Source organism: Xyrauchen texanus, chromosome 24 (assembly GCF_025860055.1).
Source record: "Xyrauchen texanus isolate HMW12.3.18 chromosome 24, RBS_HiC_50CHRs, whole genome shotgun sequence".
In the NCBI taxonomy this organism is placed as follows: Eukaryota; Metazoa; Chordata; class Actinopteri; order Cypriniformes; family Catostomidae; genus Xyrauchen; species Xyrauchen texanus.
The window spans coordinates 42,223,299-42,247,313 of NC_068299.1; the positions used below are offsets into that span (position 1 = coordinate 42,223,299).

Below are 24,015 nucleotides of genomic sequence, written 5' to 3' on the forward strand. Positions count from 1 at the left end.
GTTAAACTTTAACACATTGCAAAGACAACCCAAACATGCATATCTGGTCATACAACATTAGAAAGATCAGACCTTTCCTATCGGAGCATCCTACAAAACTCTTTGTCCAAGCTCTTGTTATATCTAGACTGGACTTATGCAATGCTCTTCTGGCAGGACTTCCTGCATGTACAGTTAAACCTCCGCAGATGATCCAGAGTGTAGCGGCACGTTTGGAATTCAACAAGCCCAAGAGATTGCACATCAAGCCTCTTTTCATTGAACTTGTCTGGCTGCAAATGATTGCTTGCATAAAGTTCAAGGTATTGATACTCAAATGTAGAACAGCCTCTTAATCCATGCCCCCTATATTCACTCACTACTCCAACTCTGTGCCCTACAGAAGTTTGAGATAACCAAGTTAGTAGTGCCTCGTGACTGCCACCTCAAAAGCACAAAATCACATTCCCGGACTTTCATTCCAATGTTCTTTAATAGTCCATTCCGAAGTCCATCCAAGCAGCTGATTTTCTAGCTACTTTGAAAAAATATCTAAAGATTAATATATTCTGTGAGCCAATACTACTAATGCACTCTCTTATTTTTCTACTTAACAAATCTATTCTTTAACAACTCTCATCTTTCTCTCAACTTGTACTTCACTGAGAAATGTTAAACTTTGTATTGCATCACTTCTTATATTGCCTCCTTAAGACTAATTGCTTTTGCCGTTTTCCTTATTCACAAGTCGCTTTGGATAAAAGTGTCTGCTAAATGAACATGTAAAATCCTAGATGAAGATTGTGTGTGCTTGCTGGAAAGGTCCTGTCATTTATAGCAAAGGGACTTCAGCAGAGCCTGACCCTGCTGGAACAGCACTGCCATCTACAGCAGATGACTTCAGCAAATCCTGACCCTGCTGGAACAGTCCTGTCATCTACAGCAGAAGGATTTCAACAGAGCCTCACCGAGCTGGAACAATACTGTCATCTACAGAAGAAGGATTTCAACAGAGGGACTGCAACAGAGCCTGACCCTGCTGAAACAGTACTGCCATCTACACAGCAGAAGGATTTCAACAAAGCCTGACCCAGAAGGAACAGTACTGTTATCTACAGCAATGGATTTAAGCAAATCCTGACCCTGCTGGAACAGTACTGTCATCTAAAGCAGAATGATTTCAACAGAGCCTGTATGGTTACCAAAGATTTCAACAGAGCCTGACCCAGCAGGAACAGTACTGTCACCTACAGCAGAAGGATTTCAGCAGAGCCTGACCCAGCTGGAACAGTACTGTTACCAACAGCAGAAGGATTTCAACAGAGCCTAACCCAGCTGGAACAGTACTGCAATCTACCGCATAAGGATTTCAACAGAGGCTGACCCAGTGGGAACAGTACTGTTACCAACAGCAGACGTCTTCAACAGAGCCTGACCCTGCTGGAACAGTACCGTTACCTACAGTAGAAGGATTTCAAAAGAGCCTGACCCTGATGGAACAGTACTGTCATCTACAGAAGATGGATTCAACAGAACCTGACCCAGCTGGAACAGTACTGCAATCTATAGCAGAAGGAGTCTTAACCAGCTGGAACAGTACACAGCTATGCAAACGACACACAGATCTACTTAGCCCTATCACCTAACGATTACAGCCCCATTGACTCCCTGTGCCAATGCATTGATGAATTAAACAGTTGGATGTGCCAAAACTTTCTTCAGTTAAACAAAGACAAAACTGAAGTTATTGTGTTTGGAAACAAAGATGAAGTTCTCGAGGTGAATGCATACCTTGACGCTAGGGCTCAAACAACTAAAAATCAAGTCAGGAATCTTGGTGTGTCTCTAGAGTCAGACCTCAGTTTCAGTAGTCATGTCAAAGCAATAACTAAATCAGCATACTATCATCTGAAAAATATTGCACGAATTAGATGCTTTGTTTCTAGTCAAGACCTAGTGCATGCTTTCATCACCAGCAGGGTGGATTATTGTAATGAACTCCTCACTGGCCTTCCCAAAAAGACCATAAGACAGTTGCAGCTCATACAGAACGCTGCTGCCAGGATTCTGAGCAGAACCAGAAAATATGAACATATCACACCAGTCCTCAGGTCTTTACACTGGCTCCCAGTTACATTTAGGATTGATTTTAAAGTATTATTACTGGTATAGAAATCACTCAATGGGCTAGGACCTCAATATATTGCAGATATGCTCACTGAATATAAACCCAACAGATCACTCAGATCATTAGGATCACATCAGCTAGAAATACCAAGGGTTCATTCTAAGCAAGGAGAGTCTGCTTTTAGCTATTATGCCAGCCGCAGCTGGAACCAGCTTCCAGAAGAGATCAGATGTGCTCCTACATTAGTCACATTCAAATCCAGACTCAAAACACATCTGTTTAGCTGTGCATTTACTGAATGAGCACTGTGCCACTGTGTGTCCGACTGTTTGTACTGTATTTTATTTTATTCTAAACTGTTTCAATTATTCTTATTTTTTTATTCTTATTTTAATCTCTTCTATGTAAAGCATTTTGAATTACCATTGTGTATGAAATGTGCTATATAAATAAACTTGCCTTGCCTTGCCTACTGCCATCTAGAGCAGAAGGTTTTCAACAGAGCCTGACCCTGCTGAAACAGTACTGTCATGTACAGAAGATGGATTTCAACAGAGCCTGACCCAGTGGGAACAGTACTGCCATCTACAGCAGAAGGATTGCAACAGAGCCTGGCCCTGCAAGAACAGTACTGTCATCTACAGAAAAAGGATTTCAACAGAGCCTGACCCAGTGGGAACAGTACTGCCATCTACAGAAGAAGGATTTGAACAGAGCCTGACCCAGTGGGAACAGTACTGCCATCTACAGCAGAAGAATTGCAACAGAGCCTGGCCCTGCAAGAACAGTACTGTCATCTACAGAAAAAGGATTTCAACAGAGCCTTAACCAGCTAAGGATTTCAACAGAACCTGACCCTAATGGAACAGTACTGTCACCTACAGAAGAAGGATTTCAACAGAACCTGACCCTAATGGAACAGTACTGTCATCTACAGCAGAAGGATTTCAACAGAGCCTGACCCAGTGGGAACAGTACTGTTACCAACAACAGAAGGATTTCAACAGAGCTTTAACCAGCTGGAACAGTACTATTACCAACAGCAGACGTCTTCAACAGAGCCTGACCCTGCTGGAACAGTACTATTACCAACAGCAGACGTCTTCAACAGAGCCTGACCCTGCTGGAACAGTACTGTTACCAACAGCAGAAGGATTTCAACAGAGCCTGACCCTGCTGGAACAGTACTGTCATCTACAGAAGAAGGATTTCAACAGAGCCTGACCCTGCTGGAACAGTACTGTCATCTACAGAAGAAGGACTTCAACAGAGCCTGACCCTACTGGAACAGTACTGTCATCTACAGAAGAAGGATTTCAACAGAGCCTGACCCTGCTGAAACAGTACTGTCATCTACAGAAGAAGGATTTGAACAGAGCCTGACCCAGTGGGAACAGTACTGTTACCAACAGCAGACGTCTTCAACAGAGCCTGACCCTGCTGGAACAGTACTGTTACCAACAGCAGAAGGATTTCAACAGAGCCTGACCCTGCTGGAACAGTACTGTCATCTACAGAAGAAGGATTTCAACAGAGCCTGACCCTGCTGGAACAGTACTGTCATCTACAGAAGAAGGACTTCAACAGAGCCTGACCCTACTGGAACAGTACTGTCATCTACAGAAGAAGGATTTCAACAGAGCCTGACCCTGCTGAAACAGTACTGTCATCTACAGAAGAAGGATTTCAACAGAGCCTGACCCTCCTGGAACAGTACTGTCACCTACAGAAGAAGGATTTCAACAGAGCCTGACCCTGCTGGAACAGTACTGCCATCTACAGAAGAAGGATTTCAACAGGGCCTGACCCTGCTGGAACAGTACTGTCATCTACAGAAGAAGGATTTCAACAGAGCCTGACCCTCCTGGAACAGTACTGTCACCTACAGAAGAAGGATTTCAACAGAGCCTGACCCTGCTGGAACAGTACTGCCATCTACAGAAGAAGGATTTGAACAGAGCCTGACCCAGTGGGAACAGTACTGTTACCAACAGCAGAAGGATTGCAACAGAGCCTGGCCCTGCAAGAACAGTACTGTCATCTACAGAAAAAGGATTTCAACAGAGCCTTAACCAGCTAAGGATTTCAACAGAACCTGACCCTAATGGAACAGTACTGTCACCTACAGAAGAAGGATTTCAACAGAGCCGGACCCTGCTGGAACAGTACTGCCATCTACAGAAGAAGGATTTGAACAGAGTCTGACCCAGTGGGAACAGTACTGTTACCAACAGCAGAAGGATTTCAACAGAGCTTTAACCAGCTGGAACAGTACTGTTACCAACAGCAGACGTCTTCAACAGAGCCTGACCCTGCTGAAACAGTACTGTTAGCAACAGCAGATGACTTCAACAGAGCCGGACCCTGCTGAAACAGTACTGTCAACTACAGAAGAAGGATTTCAACAGAGCCTGACCCAGTGGGAACAGTACTGTTACCAACAGCAGAAGGATTTCAACAGAGCTTTAACCAGCTGGAACGGTACTGTTACCAACAGCAGAAGGATTTCAACAGAGCTTTAACCAGCTGGAACGGTACTGTTACCAACAGCAGACGTCTACAACAGAGCCTGACCCTGCTGGAACAGTACTGTCATCTACAGAAGAAGGATTTCAACAGAGACTGACCCAGTGGGAACAGTACAGTTACCAACAGCAGACGACTTCAACAGAGCCTGACCCTGCTGGAACAGTACTGTCATCAACAGCAGAGTTTTAGAGGTTGTGAATGACATTTATGGCATTTAATACTATTACAAAGTGTATTTAAGACTTATATCTCCAAATTAAGACTTAAAATAATTAAAAAGAACAAATTAAGACTTGTAGAAATCCTGTCCAGAGAGAGACTGACAAAGAGAGAAAAACAGAAAGACAACGAGAAAGAGGGTGAGATCAACAGATAGTGTATCATTGTTAGTTTGACTTACCTGTTGCATGAGTCCCTCTCTGCTCTCAGTAGAGCTGGTGAGAATGTGTTTGTTTGATAAAGCTTGTGTGTATGGCACAGTTTCTGATCTCATCTGAAACAGCAACAATAAGATTCAACATCACTGAGACACTTGCTTACAACTGCTCATATCTATGACACATGAGCACAGAAACATTAGGTCATTCAAATAAATAAATCATGTAAATAAAAGCAAGATGTCAATCAAAGACATTCAAACTTTATATTAACAGTAATTAATAATAGTAATCACAATTCTTCCACTAATCACAACAATTTTCCCACCACATAATTTAGACCATTAGTGTAACTTTAGAATGGTCACAGGTGTGAGTACATCAGCTGTTTTGCAACAGTTTTAAACATGAGTTGTCCAATCAGATTACAGTGCTGTAACTGCAAGTGTGAACGTGTGACCTTCCTGATGGCGCTCAAGTATTTGGCGGCAAGTCTCTTGTTTGCGATCATTGTGTCGGCCTGCAGCGGGTTCACAACGTCTCCACGACGACTGTAACCGGGACACGACGTAAAGAAGTCCAGGTTGCTGCTGAAGAAGGTAGCTATCTGCACAAAATATAATAATCACGTTTGGACACACCTGCTCATCCTGTATCAAGACTATTATGATTATTAAAATTACCAACTAAAAAAGGGGAATTATGCAGCACTAAAAAAATTTACATTTCTTCTATTATTGTCTTTCTACATTTTTCAAAGTCTTCCCCATTTTGTGTAGATATCATCTCTGCACTCTGGGTATTCTCTCAAGCTTCATGAGGCCCTGGGATGCTTTGTAAGCAGCAATTCATTTAAAAATATTTGGGGTGTGTGTGTGTGAGAAGACCTTGCTGCAACTGTTTGTGAGTGAAGCCAGTGACGACAGCAAACACTCGTTTGTGGTGCAAAACTTCTGTGTGACAGTGGGCAGCTCCTGCTCCAGAGAAACCTTCTGACTGTAGTTCTTAGACAACTCTGAGCACAAGAGACAGACAAGAGGCAAGAAAAACTGGTGCCGATTCATTCAGGTGAATCTGATCTATGACATCATCACTGCAGTGAGCATGTCTTACCTCTGGTGATGTCGTGCAGGCCATGTAAACATGCACTCATCTGCGTGAAGACTGCGCTAGCACTGCTGTGACACATGGCATCCAAGCGCAGACCTACAGGCAGAAAAAAAAAGGATAAATCAAGCACACGTAACGATCTGCAGCACATACGCATCATGTGACATGATACTTACTGGGTACAGCCAATAGATTGATGTATGACCTGAGTTTTTCAAACACTGCCGTCAGTTTGTGCATGTCATTCTGTAACTCACGGTTCTTAGACGTCAGCGCTGACGTGCAGAGAGGTGCGTCGCATTCCTCTTCTAAACTGCACAAACAAACACAAACAACCTTTTTTTCACAGATTGTGACAGATAAGTGCAATTATTTATGATACCAGCCATGACACAATGACATATGATATATCACTTTTAGTGACAACTAAAAACTGAATTGTGCACGTGTACAAGGCGTGAAGATGAAGGATATCAGACCGATCTGTCAGCATTAAAATGATATATTCTGCCAAACAAGCTGATGAAGCAGATGTGATCTGAAGTGTTTAATATGAATTTATCATTTGTGAAGACTGGTTTTAGGAACTTGATCATGACTTTGTGAGAGCCGTTTTATCAAATGTGTCACATGTGTCAATTAATTTCACATGAATACACCGTTTTCACGCTCAGACCTTTTGAACTGGTATGGAAGGATCTTGTGCAGGAAGCTGCTGTAGGCCGAGAAAGATCTGGAGAAGTCTTGCAGTTTTCCCACCGTTTCCTTCACACAGAAAACACAAAATGTGTGATGTCACGTCGAACATGAATGTGTGCTGGTGATGACAGTGTCGTGTCTCTCACCAGCATTGTGATGGTGTCTTCTGTGATGCTCTGATGTAACTGCAGTAATGCCTCCTCAAGCGGACGCAGATATGATGCGTTCTCATGCAGATACTGACTGAACTACAGACAACAGACACAATCCAAAAATCAAAAAGGACAATATTTGTCATTTCAACAAGAGGCTGGTGAAAGAAGGTGCTGAATCTTTATTTTATTGATGTTTCCTATGAGGTTTGCAATTACTGCAACCATGTTACTAAATCTAGTCCATGCCTGAATAAATCCCAGTTTGTGTGACTGTTTAGAGCAATAAACAAGATGTACAAGATATAGGGCTGCTCGATTATGGCAAAAATCATAATCATGACTATTTATTGAGATCTTGATTATTTAACACGATTGCTCATTGACTTCATCGTGGATTTACTGAACTTCTACTTGAACTTGAAATGTAAACTGCACCGTGTAGGGGAGGAGACTATTGTCACATGATAATTATTGTGACTCCATCACCATCATTTACTGCAGGGTTGGTCACATTTCTATGGAATGATAAAGGCTATATTTACATTATCACAATACTGCAACTTCAGTTGTTGGTAGTGGAATTTGATGAATCTCAATACCATCTTCAAAACCACCACAAAAAATGACAGTTACCAGTGCTCCAGTCTGTGACTAAAATGGTCACAAATGCGACCAAAAATCATTTATTGCAACTATCATTTAAAATCTAATCGCCACTGTTGACAGTCGGGCGAGACATCTTTATAGCGCTCACTCGTGTGTCTCGCGCTGCTTTACACCCGTTCTGCTGTGATGACGACAGGGATGGACGGATCAATTCTTCTGATACTGATGTGGTATCAAGAACATTGATCCTCATATAAATATATCGATTCTGAAGAAATATAGATTTCTTTTAACTAGTGATCTTATTATTTAGATAACATGAATATTAAGTGGATTTGTTTTATTAGTGAATCGTTGCATGGCACTGGAACTCAGAAATGCTGAAATACACCAGCAGACAGACAGCGATCACACTTTCAGTGTCTACCTGATTTCAAAACAGCATCTGGAGTTATTCACACCTAGACATGACATGTGTTATATTGAGCTTGTGAGACCATTTTTACAGGTTTATTTCAATTCAGACTTGATAAAACATTGATAATGATCTTTAATAAATGATACTTATATGAAAATGTACCATGGATTAATTGTAGTAATTTTGTATTAACCATGACTGTAGTAACTATGCCTTTGTTAGTTTTTTATACAATTGACCATGATTTTACTACAGCATTACTGGAGTATCCATATGGTAACTTGGTTTCAGTAATAATAATCATATAATAATCATATGGTTCATTTTGAGGTTTTATATATGGCTTATACTAGATTTTAAAAGGTAAACAAGGCATTCTCATAATTTTCTGTTTAGGGCATAAATATATATATATAAAAAATGAAGTAATAATAAAGTTACTCATTTTGTCCAAAGAATTCGTAAAAATTGAATTTAATAGAGGTATCGATATGGCAATATTGGCCTAAAAGTACTTGTATCAGATCGAAAATAAAATAAATGGTATCGCCCATCCCTAGATGACGAGCTCACTGCTGCACTGCTCGCAACAACAAACCCAGTGCAAGAGAACCTTCTACATGAATCACCCGAAAAGAACTGAGGGTTTGAATTCAGGAGCTAAGGTTAGTTTGAATCAGATTCACTTTCTCAGCGAATCAGCCGTCAGTGATCCGTTAGAGTTCCATGTACATTTTCGGGCTTATTTATAATTAAAAGTCCAGTAGTGTGCACCACTTTTTTCTTCTTCTACTAATGACTGATTGGGACTGGAGTAGCACAATAAACTGCATTTGGGATTTCATTCAATTTGCACTCTTGTAGTCTCTGTGTCATCCGGTAACAGTAAAGCAGATTAAGGCAATATTTTAACACACACGCACATTTTTGACACTTAGGACAATTGAGGGACTTGTACACAACTATTACACAAGGTGTAAACGTTCATTGACGCTCAAGAAGGCAACACACTACTATATGCATAATGTAGATTCAGAAGAGCAGTAGTAAATAAAAAAATATTTGATCGCTTATATTTGTATAGATTATGAAAGGGGTTTGAACATTTGAGGCAAGAGGGAATCCAAAATTATCTTCTCAATATATACTGTTTATTAAACCTCAGATGAATGGGTTATCAGCCCATTAATAGTCTAAATATTGTCTTCCTTTTCTTCAGCTTTCTATATAAATAGAGCAATTCTGTGATTTGGCAACTAAAAACAGCCTTAATGTTGGCTGCTTAATGTTTCAGTTAAAGAGTCAATGGCTCCAAACTATTTTTTTTAGTCTGGAGACCTGCTAACTAATATGTTAATTGTGGAAGAATGGTTTAAAGTTCTTAATCATTGTGCGTCAATTTCAAAAAGTTACTCAGAGGTCCTTAGAGGACGAAAATGTCCACGTCAAAAAACTGTCATATTAATATTATACATTCATATTATTTTGGAAAACAAGCCAAAAATATGTTTTGTTGCGGTGTATAATGGGCTAAGACATCGCTTCCATCCATCTTTATCTTTCTCTTCTTATTAGAGCTGCGTATCGTCGATTTTCTTCATAAGAAACACTCAGTTAATGTGACATATATTATGATTCACTATCACGTTATAATCGAGCTGCAGCAAGCGTGCACTAGTGAAGAGCGTCCCAGACTGTGCATCAGCCGAGAGAAGATTCAATCTAATAAAAAAAAAAAAAAATCACTAGAATGGGTAACAGGGTTGTATATTTAGTCTTAATATACTTTAGTAGAGGCAAAATTGTTATTTTTTTTGTCAAACTAAGCTAATAACGGCCAAGACCACCGAGATGGGACAGTCCAAAAACACTTTTTAAGAGGGGTGTAAATAGTTTTCAGACCATTTGTGCCATTATTGTGCTACAATAATAGGATACGGATATGTACCCTATTCAGGGATAGTTGCATAAATACATGAATAATCCTCCAAACCAGTGAAGACTGATGTGAGAATGACAGAAACACATTAAGATCACAAGAGGAAATCCCAGCGCTGTGTTTGTACCTTCTGGTTTACAGGTGAGATGGCTTCAATGGACGAGTCGAGCGGGTAAATGTGCACTCTCTGTTCAGTGTATGAGTGAAAGTTGAGCAGAGCAGACACCAGATCCTGAACAAACCCCACAGCTTGAGCCGCTACATCACGAGCTTTCAGCTGCACACAGCACAACAGCACGTTCAATAAAAGCATCTGATCAGATGTTAACAGATGTGTGGATTACATGTTATGTAAAACAATGATATCAGGCCATAATGAAGAAAAGTGAAAATTAAAAGAAGAAATGGACAGAAAAGCAGCCTACAAGGGCCGGATTCATGAAAATGTCCTTAAGAAAAAAATTTAGTTCTTAGGATAAATTATAAGAAGTTCGTAAGAATGTTCCCAAGTAGAATTCTTGAAAAATACATTTTCAAATATTTTCTTAAGAATAAAAAGACAGGCTTTGACATTGTCTGATCAGCCTGCTCGTGAGAGCCTACAACAAATTCAATACTTCAACACTGGTAAATTGCAATGCTAAATGTATCTACTAATCTTTTTTAAAGTAGTAAGAACCTCGCGATCATTTCTTTGAACGTATGAGATGTGTTAGACATTATGACATTAACAGTCAACCATTGCTAACCATTTGATAACTTTTCATTTGACATGGAGGAAAAGAAAAGAAACAAAAACTTCAGTAGACAAGAGCTTGATGCTATTGTTGAGGAAATGACTGCAAGGAAAACGTTCTCATTGGGAAGATTGATATCACGTCTAAAATCAAATTTCTATGTAAAAAGCCTATTGCGACTTAACACTGTAAATTCATTAAACATCTTACCTTTTAGGATTTAAGACAACTGTGAGGTTGTCCTAACTTAAAGATCTTATTTACGATGATTTTTACTAACATTTGTTTCGAGAATTGAATGTTGCTTTCTTTTTTTTTTTTTTAAGAATATTCTGAACTTTTTTCTTAAGTTAGAAATGAAATCACATTATTCTCCCTGTTTCAGCTGTGGAAGATCTTTATTTTCTTAATTATAGACCAAGTGAAGAGCCACAAGAACAGCCACAGATCCGGCCATCAGGGACATCTGAAGACCCCAGGAACATCTCTGACGGCATGTCCAGGTGCAAGTAGCTTTAAAAGAGTACTAATAGTACATCTAATAATCATATGCTGAACACATTACATTGTCAATTGAGAGTATGTTCTATTTTACGTTCTCATTTCAGAGTTTCACCCCGTGTACTTATGAAAAGAGACATTTTGCATTCCAAGGCACACAGAGGGTATGATGGTGTTTTATATTGGCGGTTCAAAGTGGTCTGCTGATAGGTCAGTTTTAATGTATCTGGTCACATGATCAAGGAAAGAATAAAAGGATTGTAAATTGTGCTCCGTTCTTTCTCTTCCTCTCATTTTCACCACCTCACATTTACTATAGCCTCTACTCTTGGGCAACTGGGTTAATGTCACAGTGTCAAATATTTCAGCTTTTAAGTGCAACATCAGGTTATAACAAGTGTGTAATGCTCTGCTCGTGCCAGTGCTGCAAACACTGCTTCTGTCAGTCACAACAGAACACTATATGACCAGAAACTCACCTGATGTCTTCTGTTATGTAGAGGAACATTCAGACTGTTATAATCACTCAACTCTACAAGACAAAAACAATCATCATTACAGTCAAACTATCAGATGGAGACAGCCACTGAAAATCACTTAATAACTTTCAGTCATGCACTGCTGCAATCATCACACCAATATCCTTCATATTATAACTGCCATTCATTATGATCAATAAAGTTTACATTCAAATACTTATTTTAGGGATAAACTTCATGACAAGTCAGCTACACATTCTAAACAAACTCTATTCCTGAATCATTTCATTGTGTTTCAAACATCAGTAAATCAAATTATACACAGAACTTCAGCAACAGACTTGTGTGATTAATTACAATAAAAAATAAAAAAAAAACAAGTCAAATAAAAATTATAATCCAACATTTTGATGTAAAATAAGTAGGCCTAAAGAAACTGCTATAATTGAGATTTTTTTGATTCGCTAATTCTAAAAGATGTTATTGTTATCTTCATTATTTAATCGTTTAATTGAGCAGCCCTAGAGTGTGTGTGTGTGTGTGTGTGTGTGTGTGTGAGAGAGAGAGTGAGCCCCTCGGGGCTCCTCCAGAAACAACAAAAAGTCGCTATGGATGGCTACGTGGAATGGTCGAACACTCACAGCAGAGGAGAGGCTGCCACTCCTCTGTCGGGAGCTGGACCGGTACTGCCTGGATCTCTGTGGTGTTGAGGAGGTCTGGTGGACCGGCTCTGGCTCCTGCCACTATGAGGGGAGGACTGTCCTCTACTCGGGGCAGGAGACTGCCAAACAACAGGGAGTGGCTCTTCTTCTGAACAAAAGAATGAAGGGAGCGTGGCGGTGAGGTGTGGGAAGCTGTGAGTCCTAGGTTACTTTGGGTTCGCCTTCCCATCAACCAGAGGCGAGGAGTGGTGGTCGTGGTTACTTATGCCCCGACCGAAGATGAACGTCCGTGGAAGGATGCGGGAAAGGCCGATGAGTCAGATGCCTTCTATGACCTCCTGTCATAGGTGCTGGCTAAAGTGGCCTCTCGGGATAGAATCATAATGTTGGTCAGGATGCTAGCACCTGGTCAGGAGTGATTGGAAGACATGGCCCAGACCAGCTCAATAACAACGGTAGGAGGCTACTAGATTTTTGTGCAGCCCATGGGCTTGTAATTACCAACACACTGTTCCAGCATCGGTGCATCCACACAACATCATGGATGCATGCCGGGTCCAAGCAAGAACATCTGCTGGACTACATGGTGATGGAACAGCGGATGCTTGCCCATGTCCTTGACACCAGGACCTACCGCGGAGCTGATCTGCCCACTGACCATCGACTTGTCATCTGTAAGATGCACCTGCCATTCTTCCACTCCGGTGGTGGGTGTAAACCCAGGACCCCTTTCATACCCATAGTGGCCTGGTCTAGGCTAGCTGATGAAAGTTGCAGGCAAGAATTTCAGCACCGCTTGCATCTGGGGTTGGCATCATCCCCCACTCCTCCGGATGTTGAGGCGAAATGGGTGAGGTTTAGGACTGTGGCTCATGTAACTGCAATGGCAGTTTTGGGCACACAGTCCAGACCTCCTCAGAGACCCTGGCTGACGGAGGAGGTGTTCAGGCTGGCAGAGAAAAAGCGACAGGCCCACTCTCATCGTCTACAGCATCCCACGTCAGAGAATGAGGAGGCTTACCGCAGCCTTCGGTCGGAGGTTCGGAGAGCCGTGAGGCACTGCAAGGATGGTTGGTGGTCACGGGTTGCTGAGGAGATGGAGTCTGCCTCAATAGCCCATGATTACAAATCGCTCTTTAATTCTATCAAAAAAGTTACTTGCAGCGCCACACCTATTACCATCATTAGGGGAAAGAACGGTGATCTCCGACCCCCAGGAACAGGTTTGCAGATTTTCTGAGCATTTCTGTGAGGTCCTGGGGGAGGGGCAGCCCCTCAGACAAAGTGGGGATGACCCTGCTGGGGCTGCGGTGCCTCAAATATTGGAGGAAGAAGTCACTCCCTGTGGGTGGCTGGCTGAGTTGCCATCTTTGGAGGAAGTACTGAGGGCTATCCGGAGCCTGAGACCAGGAAAGGCACCGGGCAGAGATGTCTCCCAAGCGAAATGCTGAGGAAGGGTGCCGTTTGTGCACAGACTGCCCTACATGACATCATAACAACAATCTGGACCACTGGGTGGGATCCGCAGGATTGGAAGGATGCCCTGGTGGTCCCTCTCTTTAAAAAGGGGGACCGCACAGATTGTAACAACTAATGGTGCATCTCGCTCCTCAGTGTGCCGGGAAAGGTCCTGGCAAGGCTTATTCAACATCGCCTTGCCAGGCACGCTGAGGAGAGGCTTGCGGATCCCCAGTGTGGTTTCAGGAAAGGGCGGTCTTGCACAGATGCCATATTCTCTTTCCTTCTGCTACAGCAGAGGTGCAGGGAATTCCAGCAAGACCTACATCTCTGCTTAATTGACCTGGTCAAGGCCTATGATACTCTGGGCTCCGGGTTGTTCTTCGTGCTTTCGGAGTCCCAGACCCACTGCTCGCGATCGTTAAGGACCTTCATGATCACGAGCAGGCCTGGGTAAAACTACGTGGTCGGGAGTCAGAGCCATTCCCTGTTCAACTTGAAGTGCAACAGGGATGTCCTCTGGCTCTCACATTATTTAATATCTATTTCGACCACGTGGTTTGTGAAGCCTTCAATGGCTGTACCGGAGGAATTTCCATCTGGTACAAATATAATGGGAGGTTGATTGAATGCTGGTGATTGCTGCTCACTCAGAGGAGGAGTTGGGGGGGCACTGCTGATGAACCTGGAGCTTGCCACTAAGAGATGGGGCCTTACCATCAGCCCAACCAAAATTAAGCACCTGCCTGGGTATTATGTACTATCGGACACTCCACCCCCACAGCTCCCAATTGGTGATGGGGCAGTTGTGGAGAGAGTGGAGTGTTTTTCACACCTGGGCAGAGTGCTTATGACCAGCTCCGGTTTGACAGCAGAGGTCTCACTCCGAATCAGTCGAGCGGCATTATCTTTTCATCGGCTGCGTAACGCTGTGTGGAAGCTACCCGGTTTGTCGCTCGGCATGAAGCTTCAGGTATTCTCGGCCACGGTCATTCCCTCCCTTCTCTATGCTTGCGAAACGTGGACCCCCCTAACGGAACATCTTCGCCAGTTAGAAACATTTAGGCTGGCCTGCCTAAGATCCATCCTGGGTTTAACGAGGCTGGATTGTATGAGGAGTACCGGTAAGCTCCTCCGGCAGGCAAGGTTGTGTTGGCTGGGTCATGTAGCCCGCATGCCTAAACAGTTTTGTTCGGCCGGATAGAGGGGGCTAAGCGGGCACGGCACGGGCTGGAGAACAGATGGAGTGATGTGGTACAGGAGGATGTGGAGCTGAGTGGACTTGCCTATAACTGGTACCAGCGATGTCAAGATCGGCCTCTTTGGAGGAGGCTTGTGAAGCACACTACTGGCCAGTTGGAGACAGTCGCCCTCCAACAACAACGGAGGGCAGAGGAGCGACGCTCGCAACAACGAGCAGAGCGCCGGGTGGCTAAAGCACAGCGAGTTGGCACAGTAGGGGGCACAGGTGGTGCATCAGCCAGTCATCTCAGTCAGTCAACCCGTGTCACCTGTTGGATCTGTCCTGTGACCTCCTGCCAGCGGGCGTTCGACCCTTCACGTGGCCTTAACGTGCACATAGTCTGGCACAAGCATCATGACGACGTCACTGCCACTTAGCAAATAGCGGTTGTTGTTGTTGGTGTGTGTGTGTGTGGTATACACGGGTGTCACTGACAGGTGTGTGTGTGTGTGGTATTCACGGATGTCATTGACAGGTGTGTGTGGTATTTACGAGTGTCACTGACAGGTGTGTGTGTGGTATTTACGGGTGTCACTGACAGGTGTGTGTGTGTGTGGTATTCACGGGTGTCCCTGACAGATGTGTGTGTGTGTGGCATTCACGGGTGTCACTGACAGGTGTGTGTGTGTGTGGCATTCACGGGTGTCACTGACAGGTGTGTGTGTGTGTGTGTGTGTGTGTGTGTGTGGTATTCACGGATGTCATTGACAGGTGTGTGTGTGGTATACACGGGTGTCACTGACAGGTGTAGGTGTGTGTGTGTGGTATTCACGGATGTCATTGACAGGTGTGTGTGTGGTATTCACGGGTGTCCCTGACAGGGGTGTGTGTGTGGTATACACGGGTGTCACTGACAGGTGTGTGTGTGTGTGTGTGTGGTATTTAGGGATATCATTGACAGGTGTGTGTGTGGTATTCACGGGTGTCCCTGACAGGTGTGTGTGTGGTATTCACGGGTGTCCCTGACAGGTGTGTGTGTGTGTGGTATTCACGGGTGTCCCTGACAGGTGTGTGTGTGTGGTATACACGGGTGTCCCTGACAGGTGTGTGTGTGTGTGGTATACACGGGTGTCACTGACAGGTGTGTGTGTGTGGTATTCACGGGTGTCCCTGACAGGTGTGTGTGTGTGTGTGGTATTCACGGGTGTCCCTGACAGGTGTGTGTGTGTGGTATACACGGGTGTCCCTGACAGGTGTGTGTGTGTGTGGTATTCACGGGTGTCCCTGACAGGTGTGTGTGTGTGGTATACACGGGTGTCCCTGACAGGTGTGTGTGTGTGGTATTCACGGGTGTCCCTGACAGGTGTGTGTGTGTGGTATTCACGGGTGTCCCTGACAGGTGTGTGTGTGTGTGGTATTCACGGGTGTCCCTGACAGGTGTGTGTGTGTGTGGTATACACGGGTGTCCCTGACAGGTGTGTGTGTGTGGTATTCACGGGTGTCCCTGACAGGTGTGTGTGTGTGGTATTCACGGGTGTCCCTGACAGGTGTGTGTGTGTGTGTGTGTGTGTGTGTGTGTGTGTGTGTGTGTGTGTGTGAGATGTGTATGTGGTACTCACGGGTGTCATTGAAGGGCACTTTCTCCAGTATCACACTGCTGCTTTGTTTCAACTGACTGCTCACTTCACTCTGATATTTCCTCAACTGCTGCTGACTGACAATATAAAACACACAATATCAAAATATGACTCATTATGAGCAAAGCAACATGTTCGTTATCTCTCATTAGTATATAGAAATGCATGTGTGTATTAGTTGTGAATGATGAAGATGAGATGTGAATGGTTACCACTCATCAGTTCTGACTCTGCAGTCTTTGGCTTCTCGTTCCAGACTCTGAGCTTTGACCTGACATATCATCATTGAACAGACAACACAAGATCATGAACACATGAACAACATGAATCATATCTGAAGAGATGAGTGGATTTCATCGGTCTGACCTCTAGTTGGGCTTTGTCGCTGTGGAGTTTGTCGATGGTGTCCATGTATTTGCTGGTGAGGGCATCTACAAGAGCCTGATGCTGTTCAGATTCTTTCTCCAGCTCATCCAGTCGAGCTCTCAGCTGAGCTTCCTGTCGTCGGTACTGCTCGTCCGCTTCATAGAACTGAACACATAACAATCTTTTATGATAGCACACACACAAGCATGTGCTAAACTTACTGAGAAAAAAAAGATAAAGCTAAATCTACAACTTCTATTGAAACCGTTTTGCATACTCATGTTTTCTGAAACTTGGTTAAACTCCTGCTAACGTCAGCTAATCTAACAGCAAAACTTGTGGATCATTGTAACTACATGTGATGTCATCTGTTGTCATATTGATCAAAGCAGATGAGAGCAATGATGACTTTAAGAAAGAAGAGTTGTGGGCAGCTCAAACTACATTTTTACCTTAGGCAAATGAGTCCGAACAAAACCTTGATGGATAATTCCAATCGATGTCCATCATTTTGACAAAGAAAGAAAATGTGCGGCTACATTCTCTCTCCCGGTGTGTTTGTGTGATCATTTTTATATATATTGACATATCTATCATTTAAAATAATACAAATATATATATCTATATATCTATATATATATATATATATATATATATATATATATATATATATATGTGTGTGTGTAGGTATATATTCCTCTATAATATATTTCCAGTCAAATTTAATACATTTAATACATTGAGGCTGTGTTAAGTATGACAGATAAATCCGTTTAGTTTACTGCTAAAGTACATTTGGGCTGCATCCAAAACCAGGAAAATGCTCCTCCGGAAGCTGTATATGGAGGAGGGAACGCACAAAGGCATGTCCAAATCCAATGTTCGCTTCACATCCTGTCTACTGAGATACCTTCATCTCACTGATTTTTGAAGGCACCGTAGATGTATCCTTCAGTACCTATGAAATCCCTGTGCTCGTGGATCCACGACAGTAGAGCTGAAGACAAAAAATTATGGCAGCCGAAGAGACATTTGATATCAATTAGTGTATAAAATGTACATTTTTCACTTTTTCCACCTTTTGATTCCATTTCTAGTGAGAAATTAGTATTGCAGTTCTAAAATACGCACTTGGTTATCGTCAAAACTCTCTCGATTTTGTTCTAGATTATTTGACCATTCAGTCCAACCGAACCTCAGTGAAGCAAACGCATTACCTTTAGTGGACACCAGATGGTTCATGAGTTACTGGTATCCTAGCAACGATGTGATGTTATGCTGCCTCAGTAGCCTGTCTGAAACCAGTTTCTGGAGGTACCTTCAATCACAAACACTGTCTGTCGAGTCATTGAGTGATGGCCAGCAAGGCAAAAAGACTGATCCAGTACCTTTGGCTTCAGACGCAGCCTAGGTCCACTTTATCTTTACAAGGAAGGAGATTGTGTTTTGGACAAGTGTTAGTGCACCGTCTAGTGGCAGATGGCTGTATAGACCAGGGGTCGGCAACCTATGGCACACGTGCCAGCATTGGCAGCAGCCACGAGAGAAGATTATACTATTTAATACATTTAAATTCCGCACCTGCATTTCAATCTACATCTTGATGTAATCCTTCCTCATGATCACACAGTGTGATTTCATCAGATGAATGGGAGACTAAACAAAAAGTTAAAATGTGACTATTCCCAACAGACTTGTGCAGCGCGTGCAAGCCATTCACACACCACGAGCCGACAGCGCTTCACTTTCTGTTAAATGCATGAGTAAATGCGCCCGGTTTGCTTCAGTCAGGCTGCATGGATGACAGCCAACATTCTGTGTTTCATTTGTTTCTTAATGCATTCAGAACAACACGTGATCATTGACTCAAATCTTGAGTCTCTTCAAAATATAAATTAAACCTGGATATAAAGTTAGGGTTTTGCAGGTGCGATTCACCGAAAAGGGCAAAATAGTTGATCGACTTGTGAGTCCCGTCACACTTTAAAGAGCCCATATATGCTTACAAGGACACTGTTGATTCTTGTGAACCAAAGCATCAAGTAAAAGACACATAATGCATCAAAGTTAGACATCTTTTGCTGGAATGGGCGTAGCCGAACTTTTTTCGCCCGAGATATTAATAGAGAACAGAGGCTTACTCCCAGTTGGACATTAGCGGCGGTATTAGAGAGCTAGTGAGCAAGTTATCCGTGGACTATCATGGATAGCAGCCGTAACATTCCAGCTTGTAATTAGAAGTAAACCTCCTCACTTTACCACTTATAAAGACTCTTGAGATCGACCATTTTGTTACACAGTTTTCGGGAAAAAACGTCCCACAGCTGAATAGTAAACCCTTACCAAAACAATAACATTACATAGCAAGTAAGCCGAGCACTAGCGTGGATTGCAGACGTAAAATTACTGTTTGTAAAAATAAATCCATCTCCACACTTGATCACTATTCATGATAGTAAGAACGATAAACAATCTGAATAATTCGACACAATTGTAGGTAAACGTGGGCCCACAGCTGATTTTTTCAACACAATAACATTAGCTAGCAGGTTAGCAGAGGCCTACAGCTGTGCACTGGGTGTACATTGTAGCTACAAAAAACTCTGCATATGAACTCTCGGTAGCAGATAAATCCACAAATAATCAAACATACTTACAGGTTGTGATCCTAAATTGCCAGATAGTCCCAACAAAGTGGGAACTGCACCATCTTTCAGGAGTAACCCTCTTGAAAATCCGGCATTGGTTGTGGTTGTGCTGCTGATGAATAGTGTTAAAAACACATTTTAACCAATGATTAAATTCATCTGCCTTTGGAAGTCGAAACAAAGAGGTCTTGCTTTTTCAGTGAAGACAACAGTGTCTTCTCGACATGGCGACAACGCTAACCCAACTCATCCTGGCCTCGGCTGTAACTACGTTTGTTTGAGGGCGAGCCAAACTAGGCCTTAGGCATTATGAATAAGTGATGCAGAAACTTTACAGAAGAAATGTCTGGAATATAAATAGCCTGTTTTGTGTAGTTCTTGAGTAGTGTTGTCTGTGGGAGAGAGTAACTCACTTTTGTGTGGACTTTGTGCTTTGCAGGTGTTTTACATGCACAAACAGCTATATTACACACTAAAAGAAAGGGAAAATCCCAAAAAGCATAATAGGGCCTCGTTAATAGTGTTTAGTCTCCCATTCATCTGATGAAATCATGCTGTGTGATCATGAGGAAGAATTACATCAAGATGCAGATTGAAACACAGGTGCGAAAAACTTGATATAAATAAAATAGACTGCTCCTCTCTCACTGTTATTGCTTGCTTGTGATTTAGAAAATTTTATGACAAAATATAAAAGCACTTTCACAAGATGCTTTCACTCAAACAGTTATAGCTTCCTGAATCAGTGAAGACAGTGGAGACCCTGTGTATGATCCTGCTAATGACAAGCATTCATTGAATATAACAAGGTTCACAGTGTTCTCACACAGTGCAAAATAAGCAGACGTTTAGAAGATGCACTTTAGGGACATTCACCAATAAAGTGGTGGTCTGCTCTTTACTCCCAAAATTGATAACGGTGACAGCAATGCTGCATGTGCTACACATCTTGCAGTGCTGGCGAGAGCACCTTTGAGTTTCAGATACGAATAGGAGATGATTTTCATGCAGTTATTGACTTTTTCATTTATACATTTGTCTGTCTGCATTAATCATGCCACCACTTCTCTTTTACCAACTTGTCCACACAACGCTGCTTTGAAATGAGGTGTGTTGTGAAAAATGATGTATAGACTAAATAAAACATAGGTATCCTGATATTAAAGTTTTAGTATAAATCGTAGATATACGCATTTAAATTCCATGAAGTGTAATTTTGTCTACATGCTTATGATGCTCTTAGCGAGTAGAGAAGTGCTGGTGCAGAGATGTGACATCAGCACCACAGCGGCAGGAAACTGTATTCAGTTTGTTCTCTGTAATCTTATGTATATGGAGAAGAGCAGCAGGCCGAGTACTGAACCCTGAGGTACACCAGTGCTTAGTGAATATGACTTAGATCATTCTTGAAAGAGTGGGTGTCTAGGAACAAGAGAGTGATCCCACAATCCTATCCTGATTAACGCACTGAATCCAGTCAGAACTGCACCAGCAAGCGGCACACTTTCAAAAAAGACTGTCAGATGAACGGCAACTAAATTCCTGATGGTTTATTTGCTCACACACCTGGATGTGAAGTCGTTCGTTCTCCTGGATCTTTTTCTGCAGATCTTCATCAAAAACACTCTGCGTCTGTAGATTGATTTGGGTCGGCGAGTCTCCTTTATTCTGAAGGAATACACAAACAAGAGACTGTGAAGATCAGACATTTACAGGGAGTGGACCAACTGAATACAACACTGTCAATGACACAATCATATAATCGAGTTGGTGTGCAGACAGCCAGAACACAATCTTATTGATACTGTTAAATGCTCTTATATTTGTTGACCATTATACAAGCACACACAGCAATGCATCAGGCCTAATGACTTTAACATCGTGATTAACATCTGGCAGTTTCTAAAGACTGGTGTGATCAAGAACATGTGTTTAACACACAAATCCTGTGCTAGATACTGGTTTATTAGTGAATTAAGCAGAAACGGTTTCTCAAAAGACTACTACATTAAATACATGTGAATATCAGTATGTCAAGAATCACTTTGCTCTTCACAGATCAGTAACAGTATGTGTGCGTATTAAGAATATGTATATCGGGTTTACTTTGCTCTTCTTGTTTCTGCTCTCTGACAGCAGTAACTCCTCCTGCAGGAGCTCCACTCTCTTGGTGAGCTGCTGGTTTCTGAAGGTCAGACTGTCCATTTCTTGCTGCACCTTCCGAAAACTCTGTTCCTTATGCTTCAGATCCTCCTGCAGATACACAAGACACAATGAACCCATAACATCTCTCTCTCACAAACACACACACACACACACACACACACACACACACACACACACACACAACCATGTTGGGTTTCCATGTTTTATGGGGACTTTCCATAGACATACAGATTTTTATACTGTACAAACTATATATTCTATCCCCTAAACCCAGCGCAACCCCTAAACCCAACCAGACCTCTAACCCAACGTGACCCCTAAACCAACGCGACCCCTAACCCCAACGCAACCCCTAACCCAGCGCAAACCCCTAACCCAGCAACATAGAGATGGACTATGCTGAATTCAAAAGAGCAGACCCAGGCTAGGATGTCTGACACCACCCCCCCCGAATACTGTCCAGCAGCTGAAAGAGGAGCTCAAGCAGTTCAAGAGAGAAAGCCAGGCTTTGGCATCTGACCTCAGAGGAAGTCTAGAGGCACTCAAACATGAGAACAGTGTGCTCTGTTAGCCAAAGTGAATGAGGATGCTGAAAATAGAGAAAGGAGCATCACCAGGCAAGTCCAACACCTCAAAAGACCAACTCTTATCAATCCCCAGTCTCCCAAACCCCTGCCATATTTCAACAACACCCTCTCTGCTCTGCACCCAGCCAAATAACACCCTGGCACCTCCTGATACATTCACACAGCCAGCTGCCAACAGTCAGCTCTGCCCATCACAGCCTCCCTCTACCCAGCCTGAAGAACAAGACCCACAAGTGGTCCTGCTGGCTGACTCAAATGGGAAATTCCTGGACACAAACAAGCTTTTTCCTTTAAAGAAATTTCTGTCTAAACACTGCAGCTCCACAGGCCAGGCAATGAAACTACTGAAAAAGGAGACTCAAGAATCCTGAATGCCTGGTGATTCACACAGGAACAAATGACCTGCACAGGTTCTGTAACGACATTGCAGAGGTGGTGAAAAAGATGGTGGAGCATGCCAGTAGGGAGTTCCCTGACACCCGCATAGTGGTCTCTATCCTGCTGCCTAGGACAAACACCCTTCACCATGTCATCCATGACATTAATATGGAGATCAGAAGAGGATGTGCCACCCTACCAAATGACCACCTGGCTCTCCACCCAACCATTGGCACCTGGGACCTTTATGATGGACTCCATCCACACAAAGAGAGGGTAAAAATATTTGCAAAAACCTTCAAAGACATGGCCATGGGACACAGTCCTTCCACACCCTCCTTAACTAAGAGCCTTAGAGACCATCCCAGACCACCTCCTCCTCCTCCATATCACTGGCCCAGAATAATTCCCCCTGCAATAGAGGAGACAACAGTTCAGTCTGGACCCCAAGTTGCCCAAGGGCCCAGCACCTCACTAATGTGAATTGCAACCAGAGGAGACAACCTTTCCCCATCTCACCCAATACCCACCAGCCCCTCTTACAGCATCAGCATCAGAGATATGCAACAGCACCTGCCCCTTGCACTCCTCTTCACTCGCAGCAGCAGAGTTATGCAGTAGCACCTGCCCCTGGGCCCCCTGCCCACCAGCAGCAGCAGAGATATGCTGCAGTACCTACCCCTGGGCCCCCTGCCCAACCGCAGCATCAGAGATATGCAGCAGCACCTGCCCCTTGCACTCCTCTTCACCCGCAGCAGCAGAGTTATGCAGTAGCACCTGCCCCTGGGCCCCCTGCCCACCAGCAGCAGCAGAGATATGCTGCAGCACCTGCCCCTGGGCCCCCTGCCCAACCGCAGCATCAAAGATATGCAGCAGCACCTGCCCCTTGCACTCCTCTTCACCCGCAGCAGCAGAGTTATGCAGTAGCACCTGCCCCTGGGCCCTCTGCCCACCAGCAGAGATATGCAGTAGCACCTGCCCCTGGGCCCCCTGCCCAACCGCAGCAGCAGAGATATACTGCAGCCCAGACTACTGCCATCGTCCCTCCACCTACTACCTCTGAACTGGGAGACATCAGGGAGATGCTGCACACCCTGTGCACCCGGCTTTTGTTCAGCTAAGATATACTCAGATCACTTTCCCATTTAAAAAAATAAATAAATATTTTTTGTTAGTAAAAGAACAACACAGGAAAATATTATTAGTTCGGAGTAGGCCTAGTAATATTAAATATGTATTTTTATTTAGTATTAGTAGTAATAGTAATATTGAT

The 24,015-nt window shown here is 43.2% G+C and overlaps 1 protein-coding gene across 2 annotated transcripts in view; it reads right to left on the minus strand.

Moving 5' to 3' along the window:
- The window catches only part of ppp1r21 (protein phosphatase 1, regulatory subunit 21), a 47,805-nt gene that overhangs the window by 19,284 nt on the left and 4,506 nt on the right, over window positions 1-24,015 (minus strand). For both annotated transcript variants that reach the window (XM_052089807.1, XM_052089806.1), the window contains exons 4-17: window positions 21,718-21,864; window positions 21,178-21,279; window positions 16,964-17,128; window positions 16,810-16,868; window positions 16,580-16,674; window positions 11,658-11,710; window positions 10,068-10,217; window positions 6,969-7,070; window positions 6,800-6,888; window positions 6,300-6,436; window positions 6,127-6,219; window positions 5,901-6,028; window positions 5,474-5,620; window positions 5,037-5,129 (exon numbers count right to left, since the gene is read on the minus strand). In XM_052089807.1, the coding sequence (XP_051945767.1) occupies window positions 5,037-5,129; window positions 5,474-5,620; window positions 5,901-6,028; window positions 6,127-6,219; window positions 6,300-6,436; window positions 6,800-6,888; window positions 6,969-7,070; window positions 10,068-10,217; window positions 11,658-11,710; window positions 16,580-16,674; window positions 16,810-16,868; window positions 16,964-17,128; window positions 21,178-21,279; window positions 21,718-21,864 (1,560 nt within the window). The remainder of the gene's footprint in view (window positions 1-5,036; window positions 5,130-5,473; window positions 5,621-5,900; window positions 6,029-6,126; window positions 6,220-6,299; window positions 6,437-6,799; window positions 6,889-6,968; window positions 7,071-10,067; window positions 10,218-11,657; window positions 11,711-16,579; window positions 16,675-16,809; window positions 16,869-16,963; window positions 17,129-21,177; window positions 21,280-21,717; window positions 21,865-24,015) is intronic.